The 14,889-nt window shown below is 43.5% G+C and overlaps 1 protein-coding gene across 5 annotated transcripts in view; it reads right to left on the reverse strand.

Moving 5' to 3' along the window:
- MED23 (mediator complex subunit 23) overlaps positions 1–14,889 on the reverse strand; it is a 72,239-nt gene that overhangs the window by 39,344 nt on the left and 18,006 nt on the right. For all 5 annotated transcript variants that reach the window (XM_068108087.2, XM_078773352.1, XM_078773353.1 and 2 more), the window contains exons 8-24: positions 14,134–14,203; positions 13,540–13,652; positions 9,904–9,999; positions 9,346–9,549; positions 7,928–8,071; positions 7,485–7,630; positions 5,976–6,221; positions 5,392–5,534; positions 5,134–5,308; positions 4,331–4,494; positions 4,105–4,235; positions 3,788–3,993; positions 3,458–3,638; positions 1,987–2,157; positions 1,645–1,861; positions 886–1,110; positions 396–561 (exon numbers count right to left, since the gene is read on the reverse strand). In XM_068108087.2, coding sequence (XP_067964188.1) covers positions 396–561; positions 886–1,110; positions 1,645–1,861; positions 1,987–2,157; positions 3,458–3,638; positions 3,788–3,993; positions 4,105–4,235; positions 4,331–4,494; positions 5,134–5,308; positions 5,392–5,534; positions 5,976–6,221; positions 7,485–7,630; positions 7,928–8,071; positions 9,346–9,549; positions 9,904–9,999; positions 13,540–13,652; positions 14,134–14,203 — 2,798 coding nt within the window. The remainder of the gene's footprint in view (positions 1–395; positions 562–885; positions 1,111–1,644; positions 1,862–1,986; positions 2,158–3,457; positions 3,639–3,787; positions 3,994–4,104; positions 4,236–4,330; positions 4,495–5,133; positions 5,309–5,391; positions 5,535–5,975; positions 6,222–7,484; positions 7,631–7,927; positions 8,072–9,345; positions 9,550–9,903; positions 10,000–13,539; positions 13,653–14,133; positions 14,204–14,889) is intronic.

Raw genomic sequence — 14,889 nt, forward strand, 5'->3', positions numbered from 1 at the left:
CTACAAGGAAATTAGTAGACAACAAACAAATGAACACAACATACAGGAGTTGAACCAGGGGACCCCACATCATGAGCTGACATGCTCAGTCGGAAAGGCCAAACAGGCCAACCCAAAAGCTTTTGTTACTAAATGAAGAGTTGAAATGATAAAACTAATTAATGTACATAAACCCAACATGACCGAGTGATGACGGGTCTCCGTGGGATGCAATTTCTAGAACAGCTCGGAATCGGCCATTACGACGTCTCGATTGATGCCTCGTTGGCACCCAGTCAAAATTCATCCAATGTGCATCTATTTCATACGAAGCGTGTGCAGCCTGGAGTTCTGAACAGCGTACGACCGAGTAATAATGGGCGTGACATAATCTCAAGAACACGGGCCGCGCTTACCTTTTGAGCACCACGTTGATAAGAGCATTGCCCACGTCTTTTGCCGGCACTGCAAGAGCCATGAGTTCCACACAAGTCACATGCAAGGCGTGCGCTGCGGGGTTTGGAAATTCATTGAATCTCCAATCGCAGTTTGGGAAAGGTCCCGGAGATTTTCCGGCCATAGGTGCGGCGGCAAAGCGTCAAGGATATGCAGGCAAATCTGAACGTGGCTGTAAAACTGGTTCACCACACTTATTTTTTTCATGTGAAACTTCACCAAATCGTCTCAACAGATAAATTATCAAGTACTCTTAGCTACTTCCTGAGATTGCAATTATCTTTGCATTGTGTAAACACTTGAGGGATACAAACAACAAAAGAGAAGCTACTCTCACCATTTTGGCAAAACGGCGCACTGACTTATTCAAGCCAAGGATCATAGTCGCATCGCTCCAACGGTGCTCAAAACCGACGCATGGGGAGCCTTAAACGGAATTGTGTAGGATATTGTCAACGAGGCGTGCGATGAGCTTGCAGTAATAGGAGTCGTCGGGTGTCCAGTTGCCCTCCTTCCGTGCGCTGTGATACATTTCGCTGAGGCACCAGCCCTGTGGGCGATTCTCCTTTTGCGCGCCGAGCACGGTCTGCACGAGCTTTCTCTTCAGGCTCGGCTGCTCACGTAGTTTGCGCTCATAATAGTGGAACGTGTTGTAAAGGTACGTGATGGGCCGGTCTGCATGGAGGGAAGGCCTGGGATCAAGCATACAAATATGGAAAGAACAGACAAACCAGAAAGAAAGGGGACAGTCAACCAAACTCCACCACACCACTGTGCACACTTTCGCATATTGTACGATTGGATGCGCCGATGTTTCTCGAAGTACATTGCTTTTGTACCAACAGAAACACCCGCTCCTTCCAAGAATGGCTTTAGAGGTGTTGGGGAGGAGGGTTGGGTAGAGGGATGTAGGGGCGTGAGGTGAAATTGTAATCCATTTGTCTTCAGCAAGGCACGTCTCGGAACTACGAGACCAAACAGAAAAGCCATCGACCAGCTACAAATCCCTTCTATAGGATGGTGGATCTGGGTTGTACATTTAGTTAGAATTTGTAATCCATACAGGATCCCAGGTTTCAGTTTGATTTCAGCACCTAATCAGTTTGATTACATCTGTTGAAACAAAACTTGATCGATCTATGGCTGTTACATTAAAACCAAATGAGCTGACAAGGCAGCAGGACCGCAGAACTCGGGTGTCACACCAACCGTGGAACTTGTACAGAGCTCCAAGGTGGTCGAGCAAGGTCTCCAGCGACTTTGCTACGGGTGGGAGTTCCAGGAAACGGTGGATGACAATGTCGAATACTGGCAGGAACCGAAGACACACGTTCCCAAAGTAGATCGGCAGGTATTGCGGCTGCACCGGCGTGGGTGGGCTCACCTGCTCCGTGAGACCCTCGAAGTACAGTTTCTCTGGATATTTCTGTCGTGGCAACATAAACAATTGTCTGCAGGATAACCAAGTATTAAAAGCTCCAGCTAATATTGCCCGAGCCGCTAAAACAAGTATTAAAAGCACAAGGTTTTGCCTGGAAGGTGAGGACCCACCTTGTGGTAGGCCATGTGCTTCGAGTGCCAATCATTCTGAAGCCAATGCTCGGGCGAGTTCTCCTTCACAAAGTCATTGACTCGGTTCCGGAAGTCACTGGGTTTCAGCAGCAGCAGCTGGATGATGAAGAAGCACACTTGGGCCTCGTTGCCTTCATGGCATCGCAGTGCCTGCCTCCACAGATCCAGATCGCACCAAGCAAGATAAAATGTGTTTTGCGGGACCGTCTGAGGGTTTCTATCCAGTTCCATTCCTCCATTTGTTCAACACTTTAGGACCATCTTATGCGTTTCAACCCTGTGCCTAACTCTGATCTTTTCTAGAAGGCCGAGCCTTATGTGTTTGACTCCCACCTCCCCACAGTCAGCACAAAAATCTGATTCCTTTGTTATTCTGAAGTTCTAACAAAACAAAAACGGCAAGAAAATAGAACGAGCAAAGATTGCATACCCTCGCCCGGACTTATAGTACGTATTTTATAGACGTAATCATATTCTAATTGTACATACTTCATAGAGGTACTCGGTTGAAAAAAAAGAACGTGTAATTATTGGCTACCACTAGGTAGGCCCACACCAGCACATTCTGTGCAACAAACAGACGGAAAAACGGACCCAAATGCGACACCCTCTCCTTTGGTAAGAACGCACTCGGTAGAGCACATACCTTTGCCAGGCTAACAGTTTGAGTTTTGTATCTCACCGATAGGCCAGATCTGAATCCAGACCTGAACCAAAAAATAATGAGCTTGTTCTTGTCACCTATGCGACTCATCCACCTAGTTTTGTCACATTCCATCCATAACTGTTTGAAATATCAAGCTATATATCGTTTTTGGTCCTAATCACTCAATGGTGAAGAAGCACTTTAAAAATTATAGTATACAGATCCGGATCTTCACCAAAATCTAATTAATTCGTCCTTGTCACACACCCAACCTGTCCACCAAGTTTCATCCAAAACTTCATGACATATCCTGCTCACAAACAGACCAGACAAGCAAACAGGGGTGACAACCGAACCTCCGTCCACCTTTGGTGGCGGAGGTAAAAAGACTGTGATGAGTCCCTTGGATTGATGAATGAGGAATAAATTTTATTGAAGCAATTAGGAACAAAAAATCTTCTTCCTACCCTTACAGTGCCATGTGACTTGATATTCAACAAATAGAGTCCCAACAATGGCACACTCGTATGTTTCTCCGAGATAGAATGCTCAGGTGGATGACGAAGTTGGACCACAAGGTGGAAATATGTTTTGCATCATACACCACAAAGATCAAGCAAACAACTATCAATGTATACCCCAATGGTGGTACTGAACTCAAAACGATTCATTACAGCTTTGTTTATTTGTCACTATATTGTTGCTCATGTCAGGGCTAAGACTTTTGATACTCGCATACATTGACGTCAGGAAGACCAATATGCAAAGTCACCGAGACAAACCAATTCCAGAGCCAAAACATACCAGGCACAGGACGAGGCGGTCGAGGGTGACGATGTTGTACTTCCACACCATGTCATTAAGGATTTCAATCCACCTGTTCACCTGCTGCCCGCCCACAGAAGTGGAGAACTCGTAGACAAGGAAGTCGGCGAAAGTGCGCACGTGTGCAGAAAGTGCCCTTGCACCAATCCTCTCCAGCACTCTGCGTAAAGTGGGGGAAAGTACGGATCATAAAAATATCATAACCTCAAAGTGCGGATCAAAGATTCCTGCATTTCCAAACATTTGCTCAATTTTATTTTTTAACTCTTAAATGAGAATCAAGCCAAGCAATTTCAGGTGGACCATCACTTGTAAGTGGCCAGACGGATGTGATCTGTCTCAAGGAGCATCTTCCATAAGAGGCAAAGGAAGAGAGGATGAGCACTGGCCGCAGTGAAGTGGTTCAGCAGGTCCACCTCGCTGGTCATTGCCTTCCATTTACGGTACTCTTCCTCCACATTTTTCTTCAAGTTTACGCGGTTCTCCTGGGCCACAGAGTTCTGCTTGAAGAAAGCCTGGAAACCCGTATACGGAGCGATGCAGATATTTACACAGATGGGGTGATGAAAATTGTTCAAAACAAGGTTTTTTTGTCACCCAAACAAATAACCATTTATGATCATGACCTGCAGTGGCAGAGGGAAGCAGCTGAGTGTATGAGATGCCCAGTTGTGGGGTGTCAGGGTCATAATGGTTTGCAAGATATCCTTACACCAGGTGCCTGGGGTCACATCCAAGTTGGAGTGGACGAGTTTCTCTGAGGGAAAGCATATGGATGGATGGGAACTCTCAACAGGTAACAGCAACGTGGTGCAATTACTCGGTTCTGAGCTCGCCTGTCGATGGGCTTACCTGTGACGTGTGTAGCCCGTGCTAGGGTCAGGATGAGGGCTCGGTTAAGTTCCTCTGAGCCAGTAGAGAGGAGCTGCTTGGGGTCGTTCAAAAATCGAGAGAGCTGTGGCTGCACCTCAGAGCTACCGAGGCCCGAAATCAGCCGTAAGGCTGTGCTTTCAACGCTGCAAGGTGCGTGAAAAAGAGATATTCTGGGGGAAAGGCTCGCAAACAACTAACCAAAAGAACAAGTAATGGCCAGTTTAAAGATGCATTTCAGAGATAAGTTATCACCCGACACTTTAAAAAAAAACCGTCATTCTTACTATAATTCACAGACCGGTGAGCCGTGTGTTTGTGTGTTGTCGTCGCACTACTCCTACAGTTCTGAGCCGATTACATCCAGACTTGCTACATAGGATCAGCATAACCGCAGTTTAGTGTATGTGGGTATTTTTTTAAATCTTTGCTCGAAACGCAAATTCTCCATGTAAATGTGTATCGTGTAGCGCCGCTTCAGGTGGGCAAGGGTATTACAAATTACAAGTCCCCATCCTTTGTAGAACAGTATTCCTGTCCCCATTTTTTCCAGTGCAGTGAGGTGTTTTGAATTACGCAGCGAGAGGTATTATGTAGAGGTTTTGTGAATTACACGGACCAATAAGGATGATAACTCAATCCCCCTGGCCGCTCCCATACCAAAACTCAAAAAGCAGTTGTCAGTCATGATCAGATATTTCGTTCTCATTGGATTCGTGGAAATGACAAAACAAACCAAAAACTAATCTACTCCACATTAAGAATAAAGTCCAAGAGAGACTCACCAGAGGTGAAGCTGGTTTTGGTTTGTCTGCGGTACGGCCGCAAGTGAGTGGAGGTGGCTGAGAAGCTGCACGCGGTAGTGGGGCTGGATGTGGTGCATACGGTAACTGAACATCTCGAGCAGGGTGTGCAGGATACCCCAAGCATGCGACTTGAACACGTTAGGAAGGAGCTGGCCTGGAATGCATCAACAGAAATTCTCAGCTGTTCGTTCCGCACAAAATTTCACGTACAATATCAAGCGGCTTGGCAACACTCACTGATAAAACCCTTGATTCCCAGAGACTCGATCTCCATGTAGACAAGCAAGCGACTGTATGTCTCTACAAGGGCCGGCGCCAGGGCGACAGAAGATTTGGCGTGTGCCAGCTTTATGACGCGCGTCGCAATGCTGTGGATTAAACTGCAAATGAAATGGTATAAAAGGAGTTTTCATTGTTATTTGATGGAACTTGAGTCACATTTTAACCGTTACAATTAATTTATTTAACTTTCAAAAATTGTTTGCTTCTAGCCACTTTGGATGACACCGTTAATCAATGCTGTGGATATGCAGAGGCAAAATTCCAGCACTGCATGTTTTTAATCACATGGTACACCTTGCTGTTAAATATATGCAAAAACAAGGTTTCACACATCGAATCATGTAACTTGTCCTTCCAGTTTATCTATACCATGTTGCCTAATTTACACGAGATCGGGACATGCAAGAGGTTACTTGGAATACATTTTCTCATTGGCTTTCCTTTTATGAAATTTCAGATTAAAATAATTTATAATAAATCAATAATGTGCTTCCTTTGAATATAAAAGACAATGCAAACAGCCTGTAGTGGCAGCACACCTCATTTTGGCATGAACCGTAAGTGAATCCAGGAGGTTCATGGGCAGTGGTGTGGTGGAACCAGATGCCATAGAGCTAGAGCCAGGGAGGGTCACAGTTGACTTTACGTTACCGTAGATCGTCTCGACAAGGACGCCCATAGGCAACGGGAAGTACTCGGAATTTGTGGAAAAGGCATTGCAGAGAAGTGCAATTTTGTAATCGATCATGGTGAGGTTCTTGTTGCGCAGGCTCTGTTGTAAGAAGCTGGGGGAAAGCAGGGAAGAAAGGTCTCCATAGGGCAGCACTAAAATATCCAAAAGGGAGGGTGCAATGGTCATGTGGATGTGTAAAAGTTTACATCAACCCCTGTCTTGGACAGCGCTCTTTAATACCCAATATCCCCATCAGTGAGATGACAGTTGATGCGAATCAAACAGGAACGACCAAACCTTTAGCAATCAAGAAAATCATAACAGCAAGCATAGTAAACCACAAAAAAACGTTAATGGTAAAGGGAAAACCAAAAGAAGAAGAAGAGCTGTAAAAACGATGGAAATGGGAAGGAGAAATTAGAAGAGGGAAAATCCAAGTCCACTTCTTTTGTATGCAACATGTGGCTGCAGGATTGTACCATTGCAGGGAGTGTGGCTATGCAGCTGATGCAGTGCCCCCTGTAGGTCAGAGCAGGAATTTGTGATTTGTTCAAGGCGCTGGTGATAGCTGGCCTACTTTTCACGAAAAACAGCTTGGGATCTTTAACGTCCATCAACTAATGCTTGCAGACGGGACATCCAGCTTTACGTCCACCCGATGGACGGCTCACACATTGATGTATCTCCCTGCCAATGAAATACCAGGATGACAGTTCGTTAATGGGTCGAGATGCAAACGCAGGCTGGGATGCTCAAAGGCGAGTGTACATAACTCTAGGCTATCCTGCCATTCAGGAATACAAGTGTAGACAGAGGAGGAAAACTAGAAGCAAAAAAGAAACTGGACAGTTCATAGAACACCTTTCCCCACACAGTTCTGAGAAAAAGGGATATGGGCAGGGTCTCAAAGTGGCAAATTTGATTGGTTGAGATGATGTAAAATAGAGTAATATTTTGTCTAAGTACTGCTAAACGAAAGGGATTTGAAAGCGTTTGTAAAAGTAAGAATTAAAAAAACTGTTTAAAGTGAAATATATCGGTGTATATATCATCCAGCCAATGTTTTTAGATAATATGGACTACTTTTCCCAAGATGAAAATATTTATGCAACGACACCAAACCACTGCCACCATCCTTCTGGAGGATGACATCTATCTCCCATCAACCAATAGGAGGAAACATTCATTACAATATATCTCATTGTTTGGAATGTTCTGTGTAGAAGCCCCTTGCTCATATGGCCAAGTGAACACCTCCTCAATAAGTTACAATGTGGTCCGTACTCGGTTTTACTTGACAAAGTTGGACACAGCAGGATTTGGTTCAATCGAAGAGGGAGAACAAAAGAAGATAGGGCAAGCGGATGATGCTCACTCGTGGTGATGCTTGAGTGAATGTGGAATCGGGATTTGGAGCTTGGAATGATCACTCTGGGCCTTCTTGTTGAGGTGTATCCAGATGCAGGTCATGGCGAACGCGTGTGTTGACTGTGGCTTGCTTATGTCGGGCACAGGAATACACTAAAAAAAAAATTTACCAAAGGTGTTATATAACAAGAACTTTAAAACAAGCAATATAAGCCTCTTTGGCATTCCTATCTGAGTGTTTAGGGATAGCAGGTTCATCTGAGTGTTTAGGGATTTTGTTGATTTTATCATCTTTTCCTAATGTCAATGTCCTGCACGTAATACATGTACAAGATCCTCCATGAGAGAGGAGAACAGAAGGTAACAAGATATGTACCAGGAGAGCTTGAATAACATTTCTGAATGTAAAGATCGGTCAGCTCAATGTGAATATGCGGATGAATCACTGACTTCCTTCTCGGGGTAAAGAAGATCGAAGAGTTTCATGACAGGTAGGAAGTCTGCCAAGGCGTTCTTCTGGATGCTTCCGGAGATGAATTGCAGGAGGACCCACATGAGATGGTCTCGGCCTTTGATGAGACCCCTGCCAGCCAACTGCAATACAATGATGGAGAACATTATGACATCATGCCAACAACGCAGTCATCTGCAAAGCATCACTGGGACTTGTAGGCCATACACCCCTCACATGAAAGCCAGATTGTATAGTAATGAGTTCCATCATTCAAACCATCTCTGAGCTAAAATAATAATAACAACTATTCTACCGCCACCCCACTCACCAGCAAGTAAACAACATTCAGAGTTTCTACTGCAAATTCTAGTTTATATTAACATCTGACAAGTGTTTTTTTTAACTACTGTAAGACCCCGGTTTACACCAGGGATGTGTTCCTGAAAAGTGTAAAAAATATCGAAACAACGAAAATCAAAGCAACTTTCATGTCGCCACTTCAGGTATTATATTTTGCTTTTTAACTATGATATTACCCTTTTTTGATTAATCTGAGTTATATTCAAGTACACACATGTATACATAAAATACAAAACAATTACCAGGCATATTTAAACGAAAATTAAACCACTTTCGGAAGCGGTTTGAAGATGGCAGTAAGTCTTCTTCTTCCTTTTCAATGAACGTGGGCACATTTATCGATCAAAGGCAAACTTAATAACCCGGCAACATCAAGGAAACATTCGCGAGCATCCAATCGATGAATAATATCGAAATTCCACTTCTAAGGTAACACTTTTGCAATGCCTCTTAGTCAATCTACAGTACAGTACTGTACATTTTTGTGTGTAACGCAAGGTACAGTGGTTATTTCAGCGATTTTGCCATCTTAGTGACTTTTTTTGCAAAAAGGAGTGACGTAAACTGGGGTATTACTGTACAAAAAAAAATAATCAGAAACAAACCTTTTGGAGAGACTAAACAGTAAGTTGTATTCAGTCTGTCATGACTACTTTACATTTTATATTAATGAAAGTTCACAATGATTGGTACTACTTACTCGTTGCTATCAATGACTGTCATTTTGTTTTTACTTTGTTTTGCCCAAAATGTGTGCGACATCGCTTAGTACAGGCCCCATAATTTTGACTACAATACCGAGTCAAATCAGTGTTAAAACTCAATAAAAACATGCCACGTTGTCATGATGCATACAGACCGCTACGGAGAACACCATCTTTCGAAGCTGGTATGCAACATCATTGAAAAAATATTTTTCAGAATGTAATTCTGCAAAGTGTAAGGCACGCACGTGACATTTTGCAATAGGAAGGGAGAAAAGTCTAGGTCACTTTTAAAGGACCCTCGTATTTTTGAAACAATATCTAAATGCACAAGAGATATGAAGGTGCACCTTTTGATGCAGTGACAGCACCATGTGGGGAAAACTAGCAAACTGGAAAAGCACGAAAAAGATCAGTTGACTGGACAGGTGCTGCCAAAGTAGCTGACTTGCACCGCCATCATCAAACTTGTCCTCCTCGTTCTCAGAACGCTCCATCGCCACCACAACAAGATCCACCAACTGGTCTTCCAGAACAGGACACCGCTGTTTTTGCTGTGACAGACGGACCATGACAGAGATGGAGATCAAAGCCAATCTGTTTTGTTCTAAGATTAATAAACCCCGTTTATGACTGTGTTTGCAACAAGGCATAGCAATAGGACTCCATGATTGGTGTGTATATCTCAGAGACTTTTTGAGATAAAAACTTTGCAAAATAACAGAGGCAACCTAACCATACAAAAGCCTGTTTAAAGTAAAGCAAACTTTGATAAGGAGTTATGAATAAAGGAAGAAAGCCAGGAAAATAATACATCACACCAATGAGGAGAAAAAAGGATGTACCAAGTGGTTAAGAATGCATTTGCATTTCAAAAACAAATCCAACACAATGTACAAGACCCACACCTGTTTGTTGAGACCCAGCATGTTGCAGACCATGTCCCGGGAGTATGGCTGCTCAAGAACGTATCTCAGCAGGGTAGTCTGTGGCTCAAAGAGGTCCTGCTCGGACACAAGACAAATGCTCAAGGACAGTGAATGAATGAATGAATGATCGTTTTAAGGCCATTTTTCCCCGCTAGAGCGGGGGTTAGCCTTGCGGGCCCCATGACAATCATGGTTCCCTGTTTGAGGCAATGTTTTATGGCCGGATGCCCTTCCTGACGCCAACCCTTGGTCACAAGGACAGTAATGAAAGTTAACTCGGACATCATTGCAGATCATGTTCTAAACATGAGCAACTCTGGCCACTGCTGGCCTTTTAATGAAGCCTCCACATTCCAAGGCTATCTACCCACTGTATCTTGCTGTAACGATGCAAACACAAATCCATATGATAAGCCAGCCGATCTTAACCCTAACTGCACTGGGGGCTGGGAGAACCCTTCGTTTATAATTTCCTACCGATCAAGGAGATGTGTTTTGCTCTTCCCTGTAAAAGTGTGGCACGACAGTGAGGAAAAAAGAAAAGTGCGGAGTAATTTTAAAGCTTGCTGTAACGATGCAAACACAAATCCATATGATAAGCCAGCCGATCTTAACCCTAATTAGAATCCACCAGAATTCACAGAACACCTTACCCCCACGACAAACATTCAAGTATATACAACAACAACACAACATGCATTTTAAGGCCATGTTCCCTGCTAGAGCGGGGGTTAGCCTTGCGGTCCCCATGACAATCTTCTCCATTTTGCCCTATTTTCTGCATCTCTCCTTGTTAACCCCCTTGCCCGCATTTCTTCTTCCACCATCTTTAGCCAAGTCTTTCTCGGTCTTCCCCGTCCTCTACTTCCTTCTACATTAACTTCCATCACTCTTCTCAACCAGTCACTTTCATCCTTCCTCAATACATGACCAAACCATCTCAACCTGTTCCTCTTCACAGCATCAATCACAGGCAATATTCCCATCATCTTTCGCAATTCATCATTTGTCTTCCTCTCTCTCAACGATACTCCGCACATCCATCGAACCATTCGCATTTCCACCCTTTCCAGCCTTCGTTGCTGCTCTACGTTCATTACCCATGTCTCGCTCCCATAAATCATAACACTTCTCACACATGCAGCATACACCTTTCCCTTCAGCTTCAGCGACACTCTCCTCCTCATCAGCACGCCACTCAGTTCCCGAAACTTCTTCCATGCACATCTCACTCGAGCAACCGTTGCCGAGTCTGATCCACCTTCTCCATTCAGCACATTCAAGTATATAATTCAAATGAAATAAAATAATGATTTTAAAGGTCATATTAAAAAAAAACACATTCCGGAGGTTTCGAGCCGTTGATGCAGTCTTATACACCACCTTTTCTAACGAGTTCCATTATTTATTCATACCTGGTGTTTGTGCCCTTTATGACATCCTTAAGAAGAGCAAGTTTCCCGTTTGAAATTATTTTCAAATTTGTTTCACTACCAGAAACGCAAAGTGAAAAAAAAAAAAATCTCACTTCTCTCTGCTCATGTGCGATCGAGACAAATTCAGAGCCAAAGTACTGCTAAACTGCAGGTTCGTTTTCTGATTCATGTTCAAAATATAATATTCAATTGAAATAAAGTTGCTCATGGATCATAAATTAACGTTTGCAGACACACGGACAATGTTTTGCCCTGTTCACAGAGAGTTTCTCGAAACTCTAAATGTATATTCCCCGTCGATCAACTCCTTTGAAGTTTTGACGTACTAACCAAAACCTTCTACAAGAACGTAACTCCAGAAGATCAAAATTTTGCTCTTCCATGGAGTCTCAGTGCATGTATTAAACTAGAATGGCACTCAGTAGAGAGCATAGCTCCGCCAGGTCAACTGCTTACGTTTTGTATCCCACTGATAGGTCGTATCTGCATCCAGACCTGAACCAAAATCTAATCAGCTTGTTCTTGTCACCTAACCAATTTTTTACCTAATTTTGTCATAACTTGTCCATAACTTTTTGAAACATCCTGCTATGTATCGTTTTTGGCCCCATCTCTAAATGGTGAAGAATCACTTAAATTCTTCTATCTAGATACAGACCTTCACCAAAATCTAATCGATTATTCCTTGTCCCACACCCAATCTATCCACCAAGTTTCATCCAAATCCGTCCACAACTTTTTGAGATATATTGTTCACAGACAGACAGACAAAAAGACAGACAGACAGACAGGGGTGAAAACATAACCTCCATCCACCTTTGGTGAGGTAGGTAAAAACCCAAAACACACTAAAAACCCTTATGTCAGGGAATAAAAGCGAGCCAAATTTTAACAGTTCAAAGCAATCATACTGTTTTACCAAAATTAATATGAACATTAGGTTGCAATTTTTTTAGCCTGGTGTTGGCTTAGTGGTTAAACCCCCCTCACACCGGCCTTACGGGGTCGTTACGACGTTTACGGCGGCGTTGCGGCGAAAAAATCGTGCACAACCGGGAGCATTCCTTGTGGCACCTGGGACATCCTCAACGCTTCCTGGAGCATTCGTATGGATCCTTAAGCGTCCGGGAGGGGTCGTAATTTCTTACGAGAGTTTTGGTCCAGAACAAAACTCTCGTAAGAAAATTACGGCAGTGCTACGGAAATCTAGACCGCAACGCTTCCTCAACGCCTCAACGCTTCCGCAACTGCTGTAACACCACCGTAAGACTCCGTAAGGCCATCTTAACCATCCGCAAGGATTCTCCCTCTCCCGGTACACTACGGCTGCGTCACGATTCCTTAAGGAAGCCAAAGGTCCCTTACGTTTCCTTACGGAAGCGTTGCGGTGTGTTAGGTATTAACAAGAATGTACAGTGATTTCCTTACGGAAGCTCAACGGTTCCTTGCGGATACACTGCGGTTCCTTACGTTTCCTTGCGATCTCTTACAGCGGCGTTGCGGTGCCACAACGGTCCTTGCGATTCCTTACGATACCTTACGGCGCCGTTACGGTGGCATTGTGGTGCTTTGCGGACCTATAAAAACCCTGCGATTCCGATCGCTGCTTTTGACGAGTCAACATCTCTGTATCTACATTTATTTAAATTTGTGTTTGCATTTTCATACAGTAAATATGGCACCAAATCCTCTCCTCTCCCGGGTGTTCACGATTTTGCTCAAAATATCGCAACGCTGCCGTAGAAAGAACATCCGTGGACGTCCGTAAAAACCATTTTTTGGTGTGAGGTACCCTTTAGGTTGGCCGGCTTGGGATCCTAGGATCCTGAGTTCAAATCGCAGTCGATCGCTGAATTAACGCCAGGGGGGTTGACTCAGCCTGTCATCCCTTCCGAGGTCAGGTTGGCAAATTTAGTACCAGTTCACTGGTAATTCCCTGTGTGTCGCAAGAGGCGACTAACAGGGTTGGCAGCAGGAAGGGATCCGGCCATAAAACATTTGCTTCAAAAAGGGGACCATGGTGCCCGAAAAAGGCCAACCCCTGCTCTGCGGTGAAAAATGGCCTCCAAAGGTGGTTTTTACTAGGTTGCAATTGTGTATTCTCTCCAAGAAGTTTACCTTGATGTATATTCTGAATATGTTAACATTTTCATCATAGTTTTGTATATGCAAGAACTACCTTGTCATAGGGCAGAAGCCCTTTTAAGGGGAATCGCAAAGTGGCAGGGTCCAGTTTCCATGAGTTGCAAATTGCTCCCGAATTGTTGACCACAGGAAGCAAGCTGCAGCGACCTGCATCAAGTGGAAAACAACACAACAACATAGGCTAATTGTATTGCAATTATCACACTTTTGGAAATATTTATTTTTGTTTTCAGTTTATCAAGATTTTCATTAAACGTTGGTATGTTGGTTGGGGTCAACGAGAAAACGGCACTCATTAAGTCACATCAAAATGCAAATTCCTGATAAACCAGATTCATATTACACATTCAAAGGTACACTGTCCTCTGGTTCATACATTTGACGGAAGATGTTGAGAATATGCATGTCATAATTCCATAATACCATCATCCAGTTGGCTAAATTCCATCAAGACTGGAGGTGGTCAGAATTTTGTGAAGTTTGCTGCAAACTACGTCATCATGGGACTTGTTATAATATTGGGAATATCACTGTGCACACGAGTTTTAGGTGAGTGGATGGAGGATGAAGAAAAAGCATACTTTCATGACATTTTTAAAGACCATCCATATGCTTTCAACAGACTTACCGCAAATAGAGTTGATGCGAGCGGTCGGCCTGAAGCTGTCTACATAGTCCGAGAGCATGCTTCCCAAAAGCTGCAATGGCAACACCAAATTGAGAACCCCAAAAGGTGGTCACTCATCGACGAGGCCCACATACATATAATTTACAGTGCCTTCAGAAAGTATTCACACCCCTTGACTTTTTCACATTTTGTTGTTGCAGCCTGAATTTAAAACGGATTAAATAGAGATTTTTTTGTCACTGATCTCCATAATGTAACCCCATAATGCCAAAGTGGAATTGTTTTTTGAGAAATGAAAAAAATAAAATGAAAAGCTGAAATTGAGTCAATAAGTATTCAACCCCTTTGCTATGCCGCTCCAAATTGAGCTCAGGTGAATCAAATTTCCTTTGATCTTCCTTGAGATGTCTCAACAACTTGATTGGAGTCCATCCACCTGTGGCCAATTCGATTGGGCATGATATAGAAAAAAACACACCTTTCTCTATAAGGTCCCACAGTTGACAGTGTAGGTCAGAGCAGAAACTCTATCATGAAGTCCAAGGAACTGTCCGAAGAATTCCAAGATAAAATTGTGAGGAGGCACAGATCTGTGGAAGGGTATAAAACAATGTATAGAGTGTTGAAGGTTCTCAAGAGCACAGTGAGCTCCATCATTAGGAAATGGAAAGAATATGAAACTACCCAGACTCTCCTCGAGCTCGCCGTCTGAACAAACTGACCAACCGGGCAAGAAGGATCTTGATCAGGTAGGTG

Source organism: Myxine glutinosa, chromosome 2, assembly GCF_964187855.1.
Source record: "Myxine glutinosa chromosome 2, kmMyxGlut1.1, whole genome shotgun sequence".
Lineage (NCBI taxonomy): Eukaryota > Metazoa > Chordata > Myxini > Myxiniformes > Myxinidae > Myxine > Myxine glutinosa.